At 50.3% G+C, this 12,729-nt stretch overlaps 3 protein-coding genes across 3 annotated transcripts; 2 read left to right on the top strand and 1 right to left on the bottom strand.

Moving 5' to 3' along the window:
• Positions 1-680: 680 nt before the first annotated feature.
• Positions 681-1,475, top strand: N7496_008560 (putative cyclin-dependent protein kinase complex component; the record flags this gene model as incomplete). Its single annotated transcript, XM_056701479.1, has 1 exon — positions 681-1,475. One exon carries the CDS (start codon positions 681-683, stop codon positions 1,473-1,475), a length of 795 nt encoding a protein of 264 aa, XP_056553542.1.
• Positions 1,476-2,116: 641 nt separating this feature from the next.
• Positions 2,117-4,659, top strand: N7496_008561 (ankyrin repeat domain-containing DHHC palmitoyltransferase family protein; the record flags this gene model as incomplete). The annotated part of the gene is made up of 6 exons (XM_056701480.1): positions 2,117-2,389; positions 2,512-3,315; positions 3,369-3,441; positions 3,496-3,760; positions 3,825-3,937; positions 3,992-4,659. 6 exons carry the CDS (start codon positions 2,117-2,119, stop codon positions 4,657-4,659), a joined length of 2,196 nt encoding a protein of 731 aa, XP_056553543.1.
• A 3,929-nt stretch (positions 4,660-8,588) lies between these two features.
• N7496_008562 (lysine N(6)-hydroxylase/L-ornithine N(5)-oxygenase family protein) lies at positions 8,589-10,165 on the bottom strand (the record flags this gene model as incomplete). Its single annotated transcript, XM_056701481.1, has 2 exons — positions 8,589-9,210; positions 9,309-10,165. The coding sequence occupies 2 exons, from the start codon at positions 10,163-10,165 to the stop codon at positions 8,589-8,591; spliced, it is 1,479 nt and encodes a 492-aa protein (XP_056553544.1).
• Positions 10,166-12,729: the final 2,564 nt, after the last annotated feature.

Below are 12,729 nucleotides of genomic sequence, written 5' to 3' on the forward strand. Positions count from 1 at the left end.
GAGTCGAATGCATGCCAGATTTCGTTTCCAATCCAACCGAAAGTCTTATCCATGTGGCAGGTGGGGAAATTTCCCCATTGGAGTAAGAGGCGGGACCCGAGGAACACCTTATCTTTCGCGACTTCGCCTCCTCCCCCTGGCGATTTTGGTTCCTCCCCCCATCAGCGGCGCTTTTTTCCTGATTCCTGGTTCAACCTGTACTTCTTATCGAGCAAATTCTCTCTTACTTTTTTTTCAACCCCCCTGTCGTGGACGATTGGACCGCAGTGAGTCCGGCATCCTGGTGATTATTCCGCGGTGGCTTTTTCGGGCAGGGGGAACACATTATTAACACTGTCAGGCAGCCAGAACTGCACATGTTCCACAGCCCTCGATCGCATCGATTGATCTCACGCTGAACGACTTCCCCTCTATCGCGCCCGTCTCGAAATCCCACGTCGCCGTGCTCGTCGTAACTCCCACCCACCGACCTCCTTTACTTTTCCTCCGGTCCGCTCTGACATCACACCACAAAGTTCCTGAAGAGCCTCTTGATAGTGTTGTCTGCCGGTGAACAATGAGAGTTCCACCTGGGGAGCCGCTATCAACCTGCAGGTCCGGGTGTGCTCTTCATTACTCGACAGCCGCACGCGCGGCTTACTCCCGCGGCGGGCAATAATATACCAAAAAACTTTATCAAGATGGCCGCCGTCATGACACAAACCCAATGCGCGTCTTCGGACGATACCAGGTCACCGGGGTCTGTACTCAAACTGGGCTCGCCGCCCGTTGATGCAGAGTCGATGCGACCAGAAGCGCTGCTCAAGGATGCGAATAGCGTCTTTGACATTGCGCCCGAGACCGCGCTGCTACTTTTCTGTAACAATGTCGAAAAATTAGTTGCGCATTTTGAGAAACTGCCTGCTTCTGCCTCTTCATTTCCAAACTCCAATGGCTCGACTCCCATGGAGCCACGGACTCCGACGGAAGAAGAACCGCGGAGCGTGGGATTACATTGTGGTGATGCCGAGGATGCGAATGGCGACCGATCCAAAGAAGACACTTTTCAACTGCGCATGCTCTCGCGAAAGTTCCTTTCTAAGAAGATACCCCCGATTGCGCTGAAGGATTACCTACAGCGTCTACACAAATACTGTCCCATGTCTACCGCCGTACTTCTCGCGGCGAGCGTTTACATCACCAGGATGGCTCTCGTGGAGAAAGTGGTCCGCCCATCACCGAAGAATATGCACCGACTCGTTCTCGCGGGGGTACTAGTTGCCACGAAGGCACTTGAAGATCTTAGTTTCCCACACAGTCGCGTGGCGAAAGTCGGTGGTGTCTCTGAGCAGGAGCTTTCTAAACTTGAAATCACGTTTTGCTTCCTGGCCGACTTTGACCTGCGCGTGGATGCGCGGATGCTGATGGATGAGGCGAGGATGCACTGCACTGAGAACTTGCAGTTATCTGAACCTGAATCTTCGGAGAAGAATTAAACCACGCTCCCCACCCCTTTTCCTATTTGATAGAATCTCCCTCATATCTACGAAACCCTGCGAATACCTGTACATAGCGATCCTAAATATCCACATCGAAATGCTTCGAAGCCAAGGAAATGCGGCTGCCTATGAGGCTGAGTAATCCCCACAGTGTAGGTCCACGGTAGAGGAATCAGGAACACGAATATGTAGGCACCGGTAAAAGTCAAGAGCATAAAAGAAAATCTTTGAAGAATAGAGATCAAGTCTGCCAATTACTCCCATCTCCCACGACTATCTTGTATACCAGAACGGGGCTGTGTTTTAGCGTCAGCACTAGAGAGCGTTCCCCAACTTCCCAAAAAAAGGTTCCGCCTTCTCGCCGCCTTCTCCAGGTCGATCATCTCCGACAACAATTCCCCTTTTTACCGGTTGAGAAACCAGACTTACGGGGCAACGAGACAAAAAGACGGAATCATCGCTATGCACAACTAGAGAACAATCCTATTCCACCGCGTCTCTAACCATCCCCTCCTCTTACCTCCGTCCGAACCCCGTGTCCGCGTCCGGCGGCGGCCTCCCGTCCATCCATTCTCCCCTTCTCTCCACGACGATACACAAGCCAACGGTCGAGCACATAACACAGCAGTTCCACACATATGGCTTCCACATCTTCTCCCGATACGCTGGGCAGTAGCCCCGCGGGGACTACATCGGGCTCCACGTCGATGAATAGCAAGGGAACCGCTTCACCTGCCAACGAGGTCGAGTTGAAGACTATGCAGTCTAATGCACCTAAGGGCTCGATCCCTCTGGGTGAAGATATTATGCAGTTGGCTCGGATTGGAGAGATTCCCGCGATGCAGAATTTGTTTGCGACGAAGAAATTGACGGCGAATCACCGCGACGAGGAAGGCATTACGCCGCTCCATGTATGTTTCCGTTTTCTACCATCTCCCCGATTAGTACCACCATCGTGCGCTTGCGCGTAGAGGGGCGTGGTAATGCGATAATCGTCTAGCTTGGATGGGACTAACTAGCATCTCTCTTTTAGTGGGCGGCTATCAACAATCAATATGCCATGTGCAAGTTCCTCCTCGACTCGGGCGCCGACGTTAACGCCAAGGGCGGAGAATCAGTGGCCACGCCGGCTATGTGGGCAGCGCAGCGATGCCACTATTACATCGTCAATCTCCTGCTTTCCTACGGCGCAGACCCGCTCTTGACCGACGTGCAAGGCTACAATATCCTGCATCTGGCAACTATCGATGGCAACGCGTTCCTGGTCCTCCTTCTCCTACACCAAGAGATTCCCGTCGATGTAGTCGACCAGCAAGGACACACGGGTTTGATGTGGGCCGCGTACAAGGGCTATCCAGCATGCGTGGATCTATTCCTGCGATGGGGCGCGAATGCCAACGCCGTGGACGAGGGTGGTTTGACGCCGTTGCACTGGGCGCTTGTCAAGGGCTCCTTACCTAGTGTGTTGAAGCTGCTGGAGTACGGCGCGGACCGATTTGCGGAGACACGCGATGGCAAGTCGCCTAGCACTGTGGCGCAGGAAATGAATACTTCGCGCATTTGGTTGCGCGCTCTTGCTGAGCGGGGCTATGAGCCTGATGGTACTCAGAAGGCTGTGCCGATGGGGTTGTCGGGGTATATTCGGAATAAGAGCGTTATGGGCAAGTTCTTTTTCTTGTGGCCGTTCTTGACGCTTTTGATCGCCATTTGGATGCTCAGTCATTTGCCTATTTTCTTGGGTGTCCCGCTTACGGCGGCGACGGTGTTTGGTATGCAATATGTTGCTCAGCAGTTGGCGAACCGGGGTCCTTCGGAGTATCGTATTTTGCAGAAGACGGTATGTTTTGGCTTGTTCGTGGTTAATCTTTTTCTTGAAACTGATTTGAGTAGCCGTATTTGGCTGGTGTTTTTGCAGCGACGCTCTTCTGGGTTGGATTCCGTTATGCCTTCAAGGTGCTACCAGGTGAGTTTTCAGGATAGTACCCAGTCTTGATACATTTCTGACTCAAAATGATAGCTACCTACTCCTCGGCTCCTATTTTGAACATCCTCTTTGCGGCTTTCTTCAGTTTCACTACCTACTTCTACACTTTGGCCATGATCGAAGATCCGGGCTATGTGCCGAAGCTTAGCAGTCGGAACCAGCAGAGGGAGATGGTCAAGGAGCTGTTTGAGCAGTGGAAGTTTGACGAGGAGAACTTTTGCGTTCCTTGCATGTCGAGAAAGCCTCTTCGTAGCAAGCACTGCCGCCGTTGTGGCCGCTGCGTTGCCAAGCATGATCAGTATGTACCATCCAGACAACTTGACTAGACGTCTCTGTGTGGACCTCGAACTAACTGGTTATAGCCACTGCCCCTGGATTGACAACTGTGTTGGAGCGAACAACCTGCGCCACTTTGTCCTGTATATTGTTTCTCTTGAGATTGGCATCATTCTATTTGTCCAGCTCAGCATTGGCTGTAAGTGAAAAGCAGCCCGCTTGATAGGAATTGGCTTGCTAACTTGACTTCTAGATATCCAAGGTCTGCCATCCGTCACGGGTGCCAAGTGCAACGTCATCAATGACACGCTGTGTGACATTGTATCCCGTGACACTTTTACCCTCGTCCTCGATATCTGGGTTATCATCCAGCTGGTCTGGGTCACCATGCTCTGCGCTGTCCAACTCGTTCAGGTCTCCCGCAACCAGACCACCTACGAAAACATGCGCGGCCACCACATTGACCGATCCTACCCAAGCTCTCAAGCCTTCGCCTCTGCCATGACCGCTGGCACAACCTCCCTCGAGGGTGCCGGCCTCACTGCCTCCGGCGCGGGACCCAACCCAGCACTCGCCCGCCCCGGTGCACCCCGCCGACACCGCGGTTTCTGCGCACAATGGTCCTCCCTGCTGGGCATCGACACGTTCTTCGCCACGGCACGGGATGGTCTTCGGGATGGACACCAGGCTGCTCGGCCACGCAACCCGTTCTCCCGCGGCGTGGCCACCAATTGCCGCGACTTCTGGTGTGACCCTGCGCCTATCTTTGGTAAACGCTCCACGGGCTCGGGCATGTTGGGCGGAGAGGTAGTGAACTACCACGACATGTACGAGACTCCAACTCGTATGCGCGTGGGCCGCATGGGCGAGGGCGGTGCGTACCGCAGCGTCGCGGGTGAAGACCCCGAGCACATGGTTTGAAATGATTCCCTTTTATCTTTTTTGTCCCCCGCACCATGAACTCGGGGTACAATTCATGTGTGTCTCTTTTTCTATCTGACTATAGTATTATACACTTTCCCCCATCCCCATCCACCTCCCCTGTGATATATGCAGACAAAGAACCTCCGAGCGACCACGATGGTGATGGCGTTTGGAGACCTTTGCATTTGATGACGTATAATAATTTACGTTTCCTATTTGACCACCCTCCCCTACCCCCAACCCCCCTTCTCATGTATGAACTGAACTGAACTGAGCTGCAGCGTCTCGGTGCATTGTTTGCGTGGCATATTCTTTTTGACTCTGTTATCTGTATCTTATCTGTTCTGTTCTTTTTTGCTGTGATTATTGTTTTCTTTTGCTTTGACTTGCATTTAGAGAGTACTGTACAGTGGATGACGTTAGATAATGAACCTACTTTTTTTCGTTGAATCGATTGTCTTTACGGAATTGCATTGTTGGTTCTGTCTAGTAGTATCCCTGGTGCCATAATATCAATATTAATATCAATATCAATATCTGTCACACTAGTGCAGCCACTAACTACTAGATATAGTAGAAATGCCCCCCTCTTCGCTCCCCGCAGTACGGCTGTTATCAAGATAGACTCCCTGGGCCTAGGGTCCTGCAGCTATAGCTTAGTCTAGCACTGCAAGTACCTGCCTGGCGCAGGGCCGATCCCTACAGTAGTAGGGGGTTCTGGATTCTCGGGACTGGGCAGATTGTTCTATTGGGTTTCTAGAAGGGATTGGTATTCCTGTAAGTTTGAGCTAAGCAAGAGGATCAAGTATACCGCTAAACAGAAAATTGAGATGATAGTGCATCACCATGTAGCACGAAATACAAGAGAAAGGGACTACTATCCAGGATTCAAAGGCCCACATAGGAACGGGGTCTCAAACCATGCAATAATTACCTCGAGAACGACCTCTGAGTGAATTGCGGCTAACGCGGGCATGAGATCGGTCTCTGAAGATCAAATCTGATGTATCATGTATAATATTTACCCTCTCGGCCGTGATGATGTCTCAGCCCTCGGCCTCAGCCTCGGAATTGGAGTAAGTAGAACAATCCGATCTAAGAGCAGACGTATTGTAAGACTACGCAGGTCCAGTCCTCCTACATGCAGCACACCGCATCAGATCACAACATGCCATACTCTCACGGTCCCGGTGGAGTCTAGAGTCTAGTTCATGGTAAGGTGCATGTGCATACGGAACTCGGAATCAATGAAGTACCCCTGCATGGACTGAACTGGGCCTGGAGGCTGGATGCTGGATGCTGGATACTGCAGCTGCAGGTAGAAGTGGAGGCTGGAGCAGGACAGGGCGCGCGCTCGGGGTTCTTCACCTGAATTGGTATCTGAGCGGGTCCCTCGGTACGAACATACCGTGAGTGTGGGCGGGATTGAAATGTTCATCGGCATGATTGTGGCCGATCTCTTGGTCCGGTCAGGGTCAATGGGTCTGGTGAATAGTCATATGTCATAAGAGTAGAGTGCCATCACTAGAGTATAATTCCTGAGTAGTTACTGGAAGGGGTAGGAGTCGGAGTCGGGATTGGAATCGGTTGAAAGCGCCTGGCAGGTGGCAGGAGGGGCCAGATATGGATACTGTTCATACCGGATGGAGTGTTACGAATGGCAGGATAGGGCAGGGCAGGACAGGGTAGGGGGGGCTTGTAATTGACCACGTTTTCAAGACTAGGGCTCCATCTTACTAGGTCAAGAAAGGGAGTGATAGACGGGACAAGTCCAGTCCAGAATTTACTGTATGCATAGCTATGAATAGGAGATTGCAATACTAGTAACTACTGTACCTGGCCAGTCTAGACTTATGAAATCTCTCAGAATCCCAACCCGCGCCATACGGAATCCCTCCGTCCGAAGAGATCAAGCATATTTTCTTTTTTATCGTTAGTGCTAGTGCCAGATGAAAATATTCACAAAAACAAGTCCCCCCGTTTCCTCCGGTCCGGCCCTAGTAACGGTGTACAAGGTACCTAAGTACAATACTTACGTCTACCTCGGAGGGAATAATAATTCTTCTGCTGTGGCCATGGCCTCTGCCACGGAACCGGGATCGGAGGTGGCGTTTTTCCATTCTGATCAGATAAAAATTTTCCCAGGATTTTAAAATTAAATTTACGAGTTATCTGATGGCGCCACGCAGGGGGATCCACTTTGTGTCTCGGCTTGAAAGAAACGAGAAAGGAAAAGTGGTACTGTACAACTTACAAGTACCGTTTTTTTTTGCTAGCTTCGTACAAGGCGAGGAAAAGACGGGTACGCTTGTATCTCTTGTGGGCCGTGGCATGTGTGGGATCTAGCTGGTTTACTTGGGGAGATCTTTTAATTTCAGGGCGCGGTTGATTATTATAGGGTTAGGAATGTACGTCGGTTGGCGTTTGGTACGTAGATTGACAATTCATTGAATTATTTACACTCTCTATTCCTAGTGTGGGAATTGACTCGCGGACCGAGTAATCCTATTCACAAGATGGACCCGAGGCATTTTTCCTCCGGTCCAAGAAATGACAGGGGGGCGGAGGAGAATTCGTTATCAGATCGTAACGTACAGCCAAGACTAGACTAGACAGCACTAGACCCCGACTACGAATATCATTCGTCTAACCAAGCCCACTTCTTCTCGTATCTAAAACCTGGTATTGTGGAATCGGATACTGTGTTTTCGTACTAGTGATACCTGTGATTTTTCAACGTCTTTCACTCCATCTGGGATTACATCTGGTTATTATCGTTGTTCTTCTCGCGTGGACCGGAAGAGGGTCTCTTCGGCTGAGACCGAGCTTCCAGGTCTGGGAGAGTGTCATTGTTAGTGATTGCCGATCGGGATCAGCGTTACTGTACTTTCGTGCTTACCCTGGAACTAAAGATGAGAAAGTAGTTATACCTAGTAGTAAAATTCATCAGCGCAGTGTCTTAGTTTGGTCAATTATACCAATTCATCTCATCATCCATTGCCTCATAGTATACTACATACACACTTTTCATCTAAACAAAAGTATCCCATCTAAGAGGGAAGCTCTAGTAGTGACTTGCCTACCAGCAAAGACGATCAGATCAACAGTCCATCTCAAACCACCCTTCGTCATGCTTGAAGCAGTACATGTGGATCCAACAACATACCCTACCGTAGCCCGTAGCCCTGTAGGTCCCAGCGTTCTGCAGACATGTATTGTACCTCTTAGCAGTCGCAGCTCCCGAACCCCCCAAGTCCGCATCTCACTAGCTCTGCAGGGTCACTTCCGTGTTTCGCGCGATATCCGAGGAACCCTTTTTTCGGGGGGCTTGGCGACGGAATCTCGGGATTCTATGATGGATACGGTGAGGTGAAAAAGGACTGGATATTGACTGAATATAGATTGAGCTCGGGGAACTGGCGGGTCGGGGTCGGTGTTGCAGAGTACCCTGAGGCTGACAGGGCAGGATACTCTGCCCTATAGACGGTGTGTATTGTAGTACGTTAGTACTTTTGTTGGAATTACAAAAAGTCAAAGATGAAGTGTATAAAGAGTTGTCCTTTGAAAAGATTCTCCCCAAATCATACCCAACGGGGTGTATCATACCATTAGAGAGACGAAAAGTAACAAAACAAAATCCAGAACCAGAACCAAATCCAAATCCAAATCCAAAATCAAACAATCTAAAAGACAAAGTATGGTCTAATACAGCATAGCGTATAGCTTATAACGTAGCGGCAAGACAAGCCTCCCGAACCAAGACAAGGAGAAAGTAGGGTTATGCAGGGTCCAAATATAAAATTCCCACAGGTCCTCCATTATACCTCAGCCTGCGGCCAAATAAGACAAAAAACAAGAATCTTTTAATATAACACCCTCATCACAAATTCAAAACAATTCACCACCAGTCCATAACGAATAATCCCTCACAGCATGGCCCGCAACCGGGTGTCCTGCACCGTCTTGCCAGCCAACTCATCACCAAACACCGAGCTCACAATCTCACCACCCCGCACCGCAAGAATAGACAAAAGACTATCGCTCAGACCGTGCGTCTTCTCATTGCAACCCTGCAACCAAATCCCCGCTCCAGCGCTAACCTTGCCCGCATCCAGCGCAACGCGGTAATCCCGACCAGGAGCCCACGCCGTCTGGCCCGCGGGCCGGAGACCACGAACCTGCTCGAGGAGCTGCTCGTGCGCGTCGCGCTGGTAACCGGTAGCAACCATAATGGCGTCCACCTCCAGCACCTCCTTGCCGTCGGAGGCCTCGTCCTTGACGGACTTGACGTGGATGCGCATGCGGTGTGCGGGGTTGTGGTGCTCGATGCGGGCGACCCTGCGCTCGGGCAGGATGCGATGTTGCCAGGTGGATTCGTCGGCGTTCTTGACGCGTTGGAGGTACATGGTGTTGTAGATTTCTTCGATGAGCTCGAGGCGGACGACGGAGTAGTTGGTAGCTTTTTCTTTGGCGATGCGGGCGTGGCGCTCTTCCTGGGGGAGTTGGTAGAATTTCTCGACACGCTCGGGGTTGAAGATTTCGTTGACGCTGTGTAGATGTTAGCAGTGATTCATACGTAGCGGGTCTAGTTATTGCAATGCAAGCTCGATGCCGGCAATTGAAAGGAAGGAGCGGTCCAAACGTACAATGGAGAGTCATCACTAGGCCGCAGAGCGGTATCACGGAGAATCAATGTCGTGCGCGAGTTGGGATACCGGCGCTGGAGGTCGTGGAAGATCTCGGCGGCACTTTGGCCAGAGCCAACGACGGCAATGTTGTAAGGCGCAGACTCGTTCTTCAACACGTTGGGCAGGACGGTGCAGTACTTGGAAGAGTGCATAATGCGAGTATCCTGAGGGAAACCCGGGGGCATCTTAGCCTTACCACCAAGGGCAACAACGACCTTACGAGCTCTCCGCGAGGAGATCTCGCCCGTCTCGGCATTGCGCGAGCGCACGACAAAGTAGTCAACCACGCCATCAGTCTTGCTTCCAGGCACAACATCGACAACCTCCTCCCCGTAGCTCACGACGTTCTCGAAACGCTGAGCACACCAGCGCATATAGTCCTCGAATTCCATACGGGCCGGCAAGAAGGTTCCCAAGTTGGTGAAGTGGATGAGGCGGTTCTTGTTGTGCAGGTAGTTCAGGAATGTGAAGCTACTACGGGGGTCACGGAGAGTAGCCAAGTCCTTGATGAAGGAAATCTGCATGCGCGAGCCCGGAACCAGCATACCGGAGTGCCAGGCGAACTGCTTCTGGCGCTCGAGGAAGCACACCTTGGGCTTGAAGGAGCCCGAGGCCGTGCGGGAGAGAGCCGGGTCCATGGCGTCGTGCAGAGCGATAGCAATGGCCAAAGAGGCCGGACCGAAGCCCACGCAGAGCAGATCGTGCATCTCGTCGGCGGGGACGGAGCGAAGCAGTGTGCGGTTGACGGGAGCTTGGGCGCGGGGCGCCATCTCGGTCAGGAAGGGGAGCTCGGTCTTTCGAGGGATCGGCTCCATTGTGTATATGACTTTGTTTTGTGGTGTGAAATGACCACTGGAGATATTAAAGAAGGAGAAGACAGAAAATAAAGCTTCAATCGTATGGGCAAGGCAGAAGCAGCCGGAAGAGAGAGAGAGGGCCCAAGAGAAGGAAAGCTTTAGGCTGCAGAAAAGTAAAGAATACAAGGAAAAAAGACGGGGATTGTAGGAAGTGTCCAGGTTATGTACACAGGGCCGATCCAGCGGGTCTCCGGAGAATTCGGTGGTCGGATCGATGCGAAAAGGTGGTGCGATGTTTAGAAAATAGAAAAGCCGTGGAGGTGGAGTTGGTGTAAAGCAAGTTGCTTGTTCCTCTGAACGAGTCTCGTACAATACGTTTCATCCCGGTTCCACAGAGCGGATCAGATAAAAAAAAATTCATCTCAAGTGGAGAATTTCACGAGAGAAAACGTGCCATCTAGCTAGTCACCGAGACCGGCACTAGTCATTAGACAGTTAGTAGCACGTCGCTAAGCTGAAGGGAAGATGTCTTCAACGAGGATTAAGCGGCGTAAATTAATTCCAAGGTTCTGGTTATCAATCAGTCTCCACCATCTGCCGGTCCTAGTTCCTCGTTCCTAAGCGATTCTGAATACCTCGGTGTGATGGTGAAGAACTCATAATAGTGAATAACTGTATTCAATATACTATCTAGTATTTCCACATTGATCTCGGATGCCATATTTTCTTTTCTTTTTTTTTTTCTCTTGGCCTCTACTGCTCCACTCTGCGAGTCACCACCCCGCCAGGTTCCTGCGCATAGACGCCATGCAGCGAGGACAAAGAAGGGACGAAAAAGCAAAAGAATTACGAGCATGGATCACTAATAACAGACCCAAGAATAAAAAAAAAAGAAAGCATGAAAAAGAAAATAATAAAAAACGTCAAGACTAATGGCTAATAACGGGCATCCGCAGGTGCCCGATGTCGGGAAAAAGGAAGCCAAAAAAAAGACTACTGGCCATGGAACCCAATGAGATTATCTGCCTGTATGGCGTATGCCATAGTAGTATACATACTCGCAGTGGACTGTATGTATATAATAATCTCCATTACTTCTTGGCGAGGGGAAATCATTTCCACCTGCCAATTAGGAAAGGTCGGGCAAAGAGAAAGAATTAGATTATCGCCGAGAATCCCTGGCAGTTGCTGTTAGTCCCCGTTACTACGCCACCGCAAGTATGCTACTGTATGCTACTGTACATTTTTACATCTGATCAGTGATCAGAGCATATTTCTTAATATATTTGTACACTCCATGGAGTCCTCCGTACACCTACGAATCATATGGTCGGGTGTGCCACTGTGCCGACCACGACATGGCTTTACCCCCTTGCGCACAGTGAATGGTCACCGCCAGAATTGAGATTAGAAATTGGAATTTCATTCTCTAATTTTCTAATCTCATATTCAAGGTATGCTGACTGCTGAGAATTATAATTATCGTTGGTTCAGTTTAGGGTCCTGTGCATACTGGCCATCCGGCATTTTGCCTTTTTTTTTTTTTTTTTTTCGTCGTTTAATTTTCCTAGAACGTGGGGTTGCAAAAAGATCACGCGCTTTGACTGGGCTCGGAGGTTACCAGTGCAGTTAGTGGCTAGTGAAAACACCTGTATGTACTGGTATACTCCAGCGTAGACTCGTAAAACAATTGACTTGTTTTTCTCTTCGCTAAGCTATGGTAATACCGGTAGGGTTTGAGGCTTGGCAGTAGTAAATAGAGATCTTGACTGATGATCTGATAATCTTTGAACCGCATTACCTTGGTTACCGTATCCCCGTACCATACTCGGTACGATACCATAGAATACCATACGGACTAACTTTAAGTATTCCACCATGTACGTCATCCAACGTCCGTTAGGAAGCGCCCGATGGAGGGGCAGACGCGCGAGAAGGTATACCCAGCTTTGTATAATGCTCGGCTCTACTGCAATCGTAAACTACATGCAGACATACTAGTAATATGTACGACCACCTCTGATTCATATATAAGAATATAAAATAAATCCCCCAATCATACTACCCCTACCGTCATCACACTAGAGTATCCTAGTTCCTCCCCCTCATCATGTCTTCAAAAGAAGCAACACAACCTTCTCTCGGAGCTTGATTCCTTCCCTGGCATCAACGTCGGGTTTACCAGACTACTGTGCAATCGCTTCTCCAAACTTTATACTCCATATATCTTCCCGACTCGACATCTGCTTTTCATTCCTCGATGCCCAACGAGTGGGCGTGGATGACAAGTTGAGTTCCACTTTTCCGCCCTGCTTCACTGCCCCTCCACTAGTCAACTTTGCTCGTCCGATTACTCCAACTCCGACCTTTTTTGGGCGCTTGTCTCGGTCCTTCCCTGCAAGCCAAGCAGAAGATCATCCTCGATCATTCCTAGATCCCTTCCCCTACCTCTGTTTTTCTCTTTTTTCCGGCAAATCCCACGAGGACGGCCCGCCATGATCCTCATCTGGCCATGATTGGAAATCTATCATCTGCAACCCCCCCTCTCGCTGCATTGCTTTTTACTCGTCCCCGATCTCCAT

This window comes from Penicillium cataractarum, assembly GCF_028827025.1.
Source record: "Penicillium cataractarum strain IBT 29864 chromosome Unknown utg000007l, whole genome shotgun sequence".
Taxonomy (NCBI): domain Eukaryota; kingdom Fungi; phylum Ascomycota; class Eurotiomycetes; order Eurotiales; family Aspergillaceae; genus Penicillium; species Penicillium cataractarum.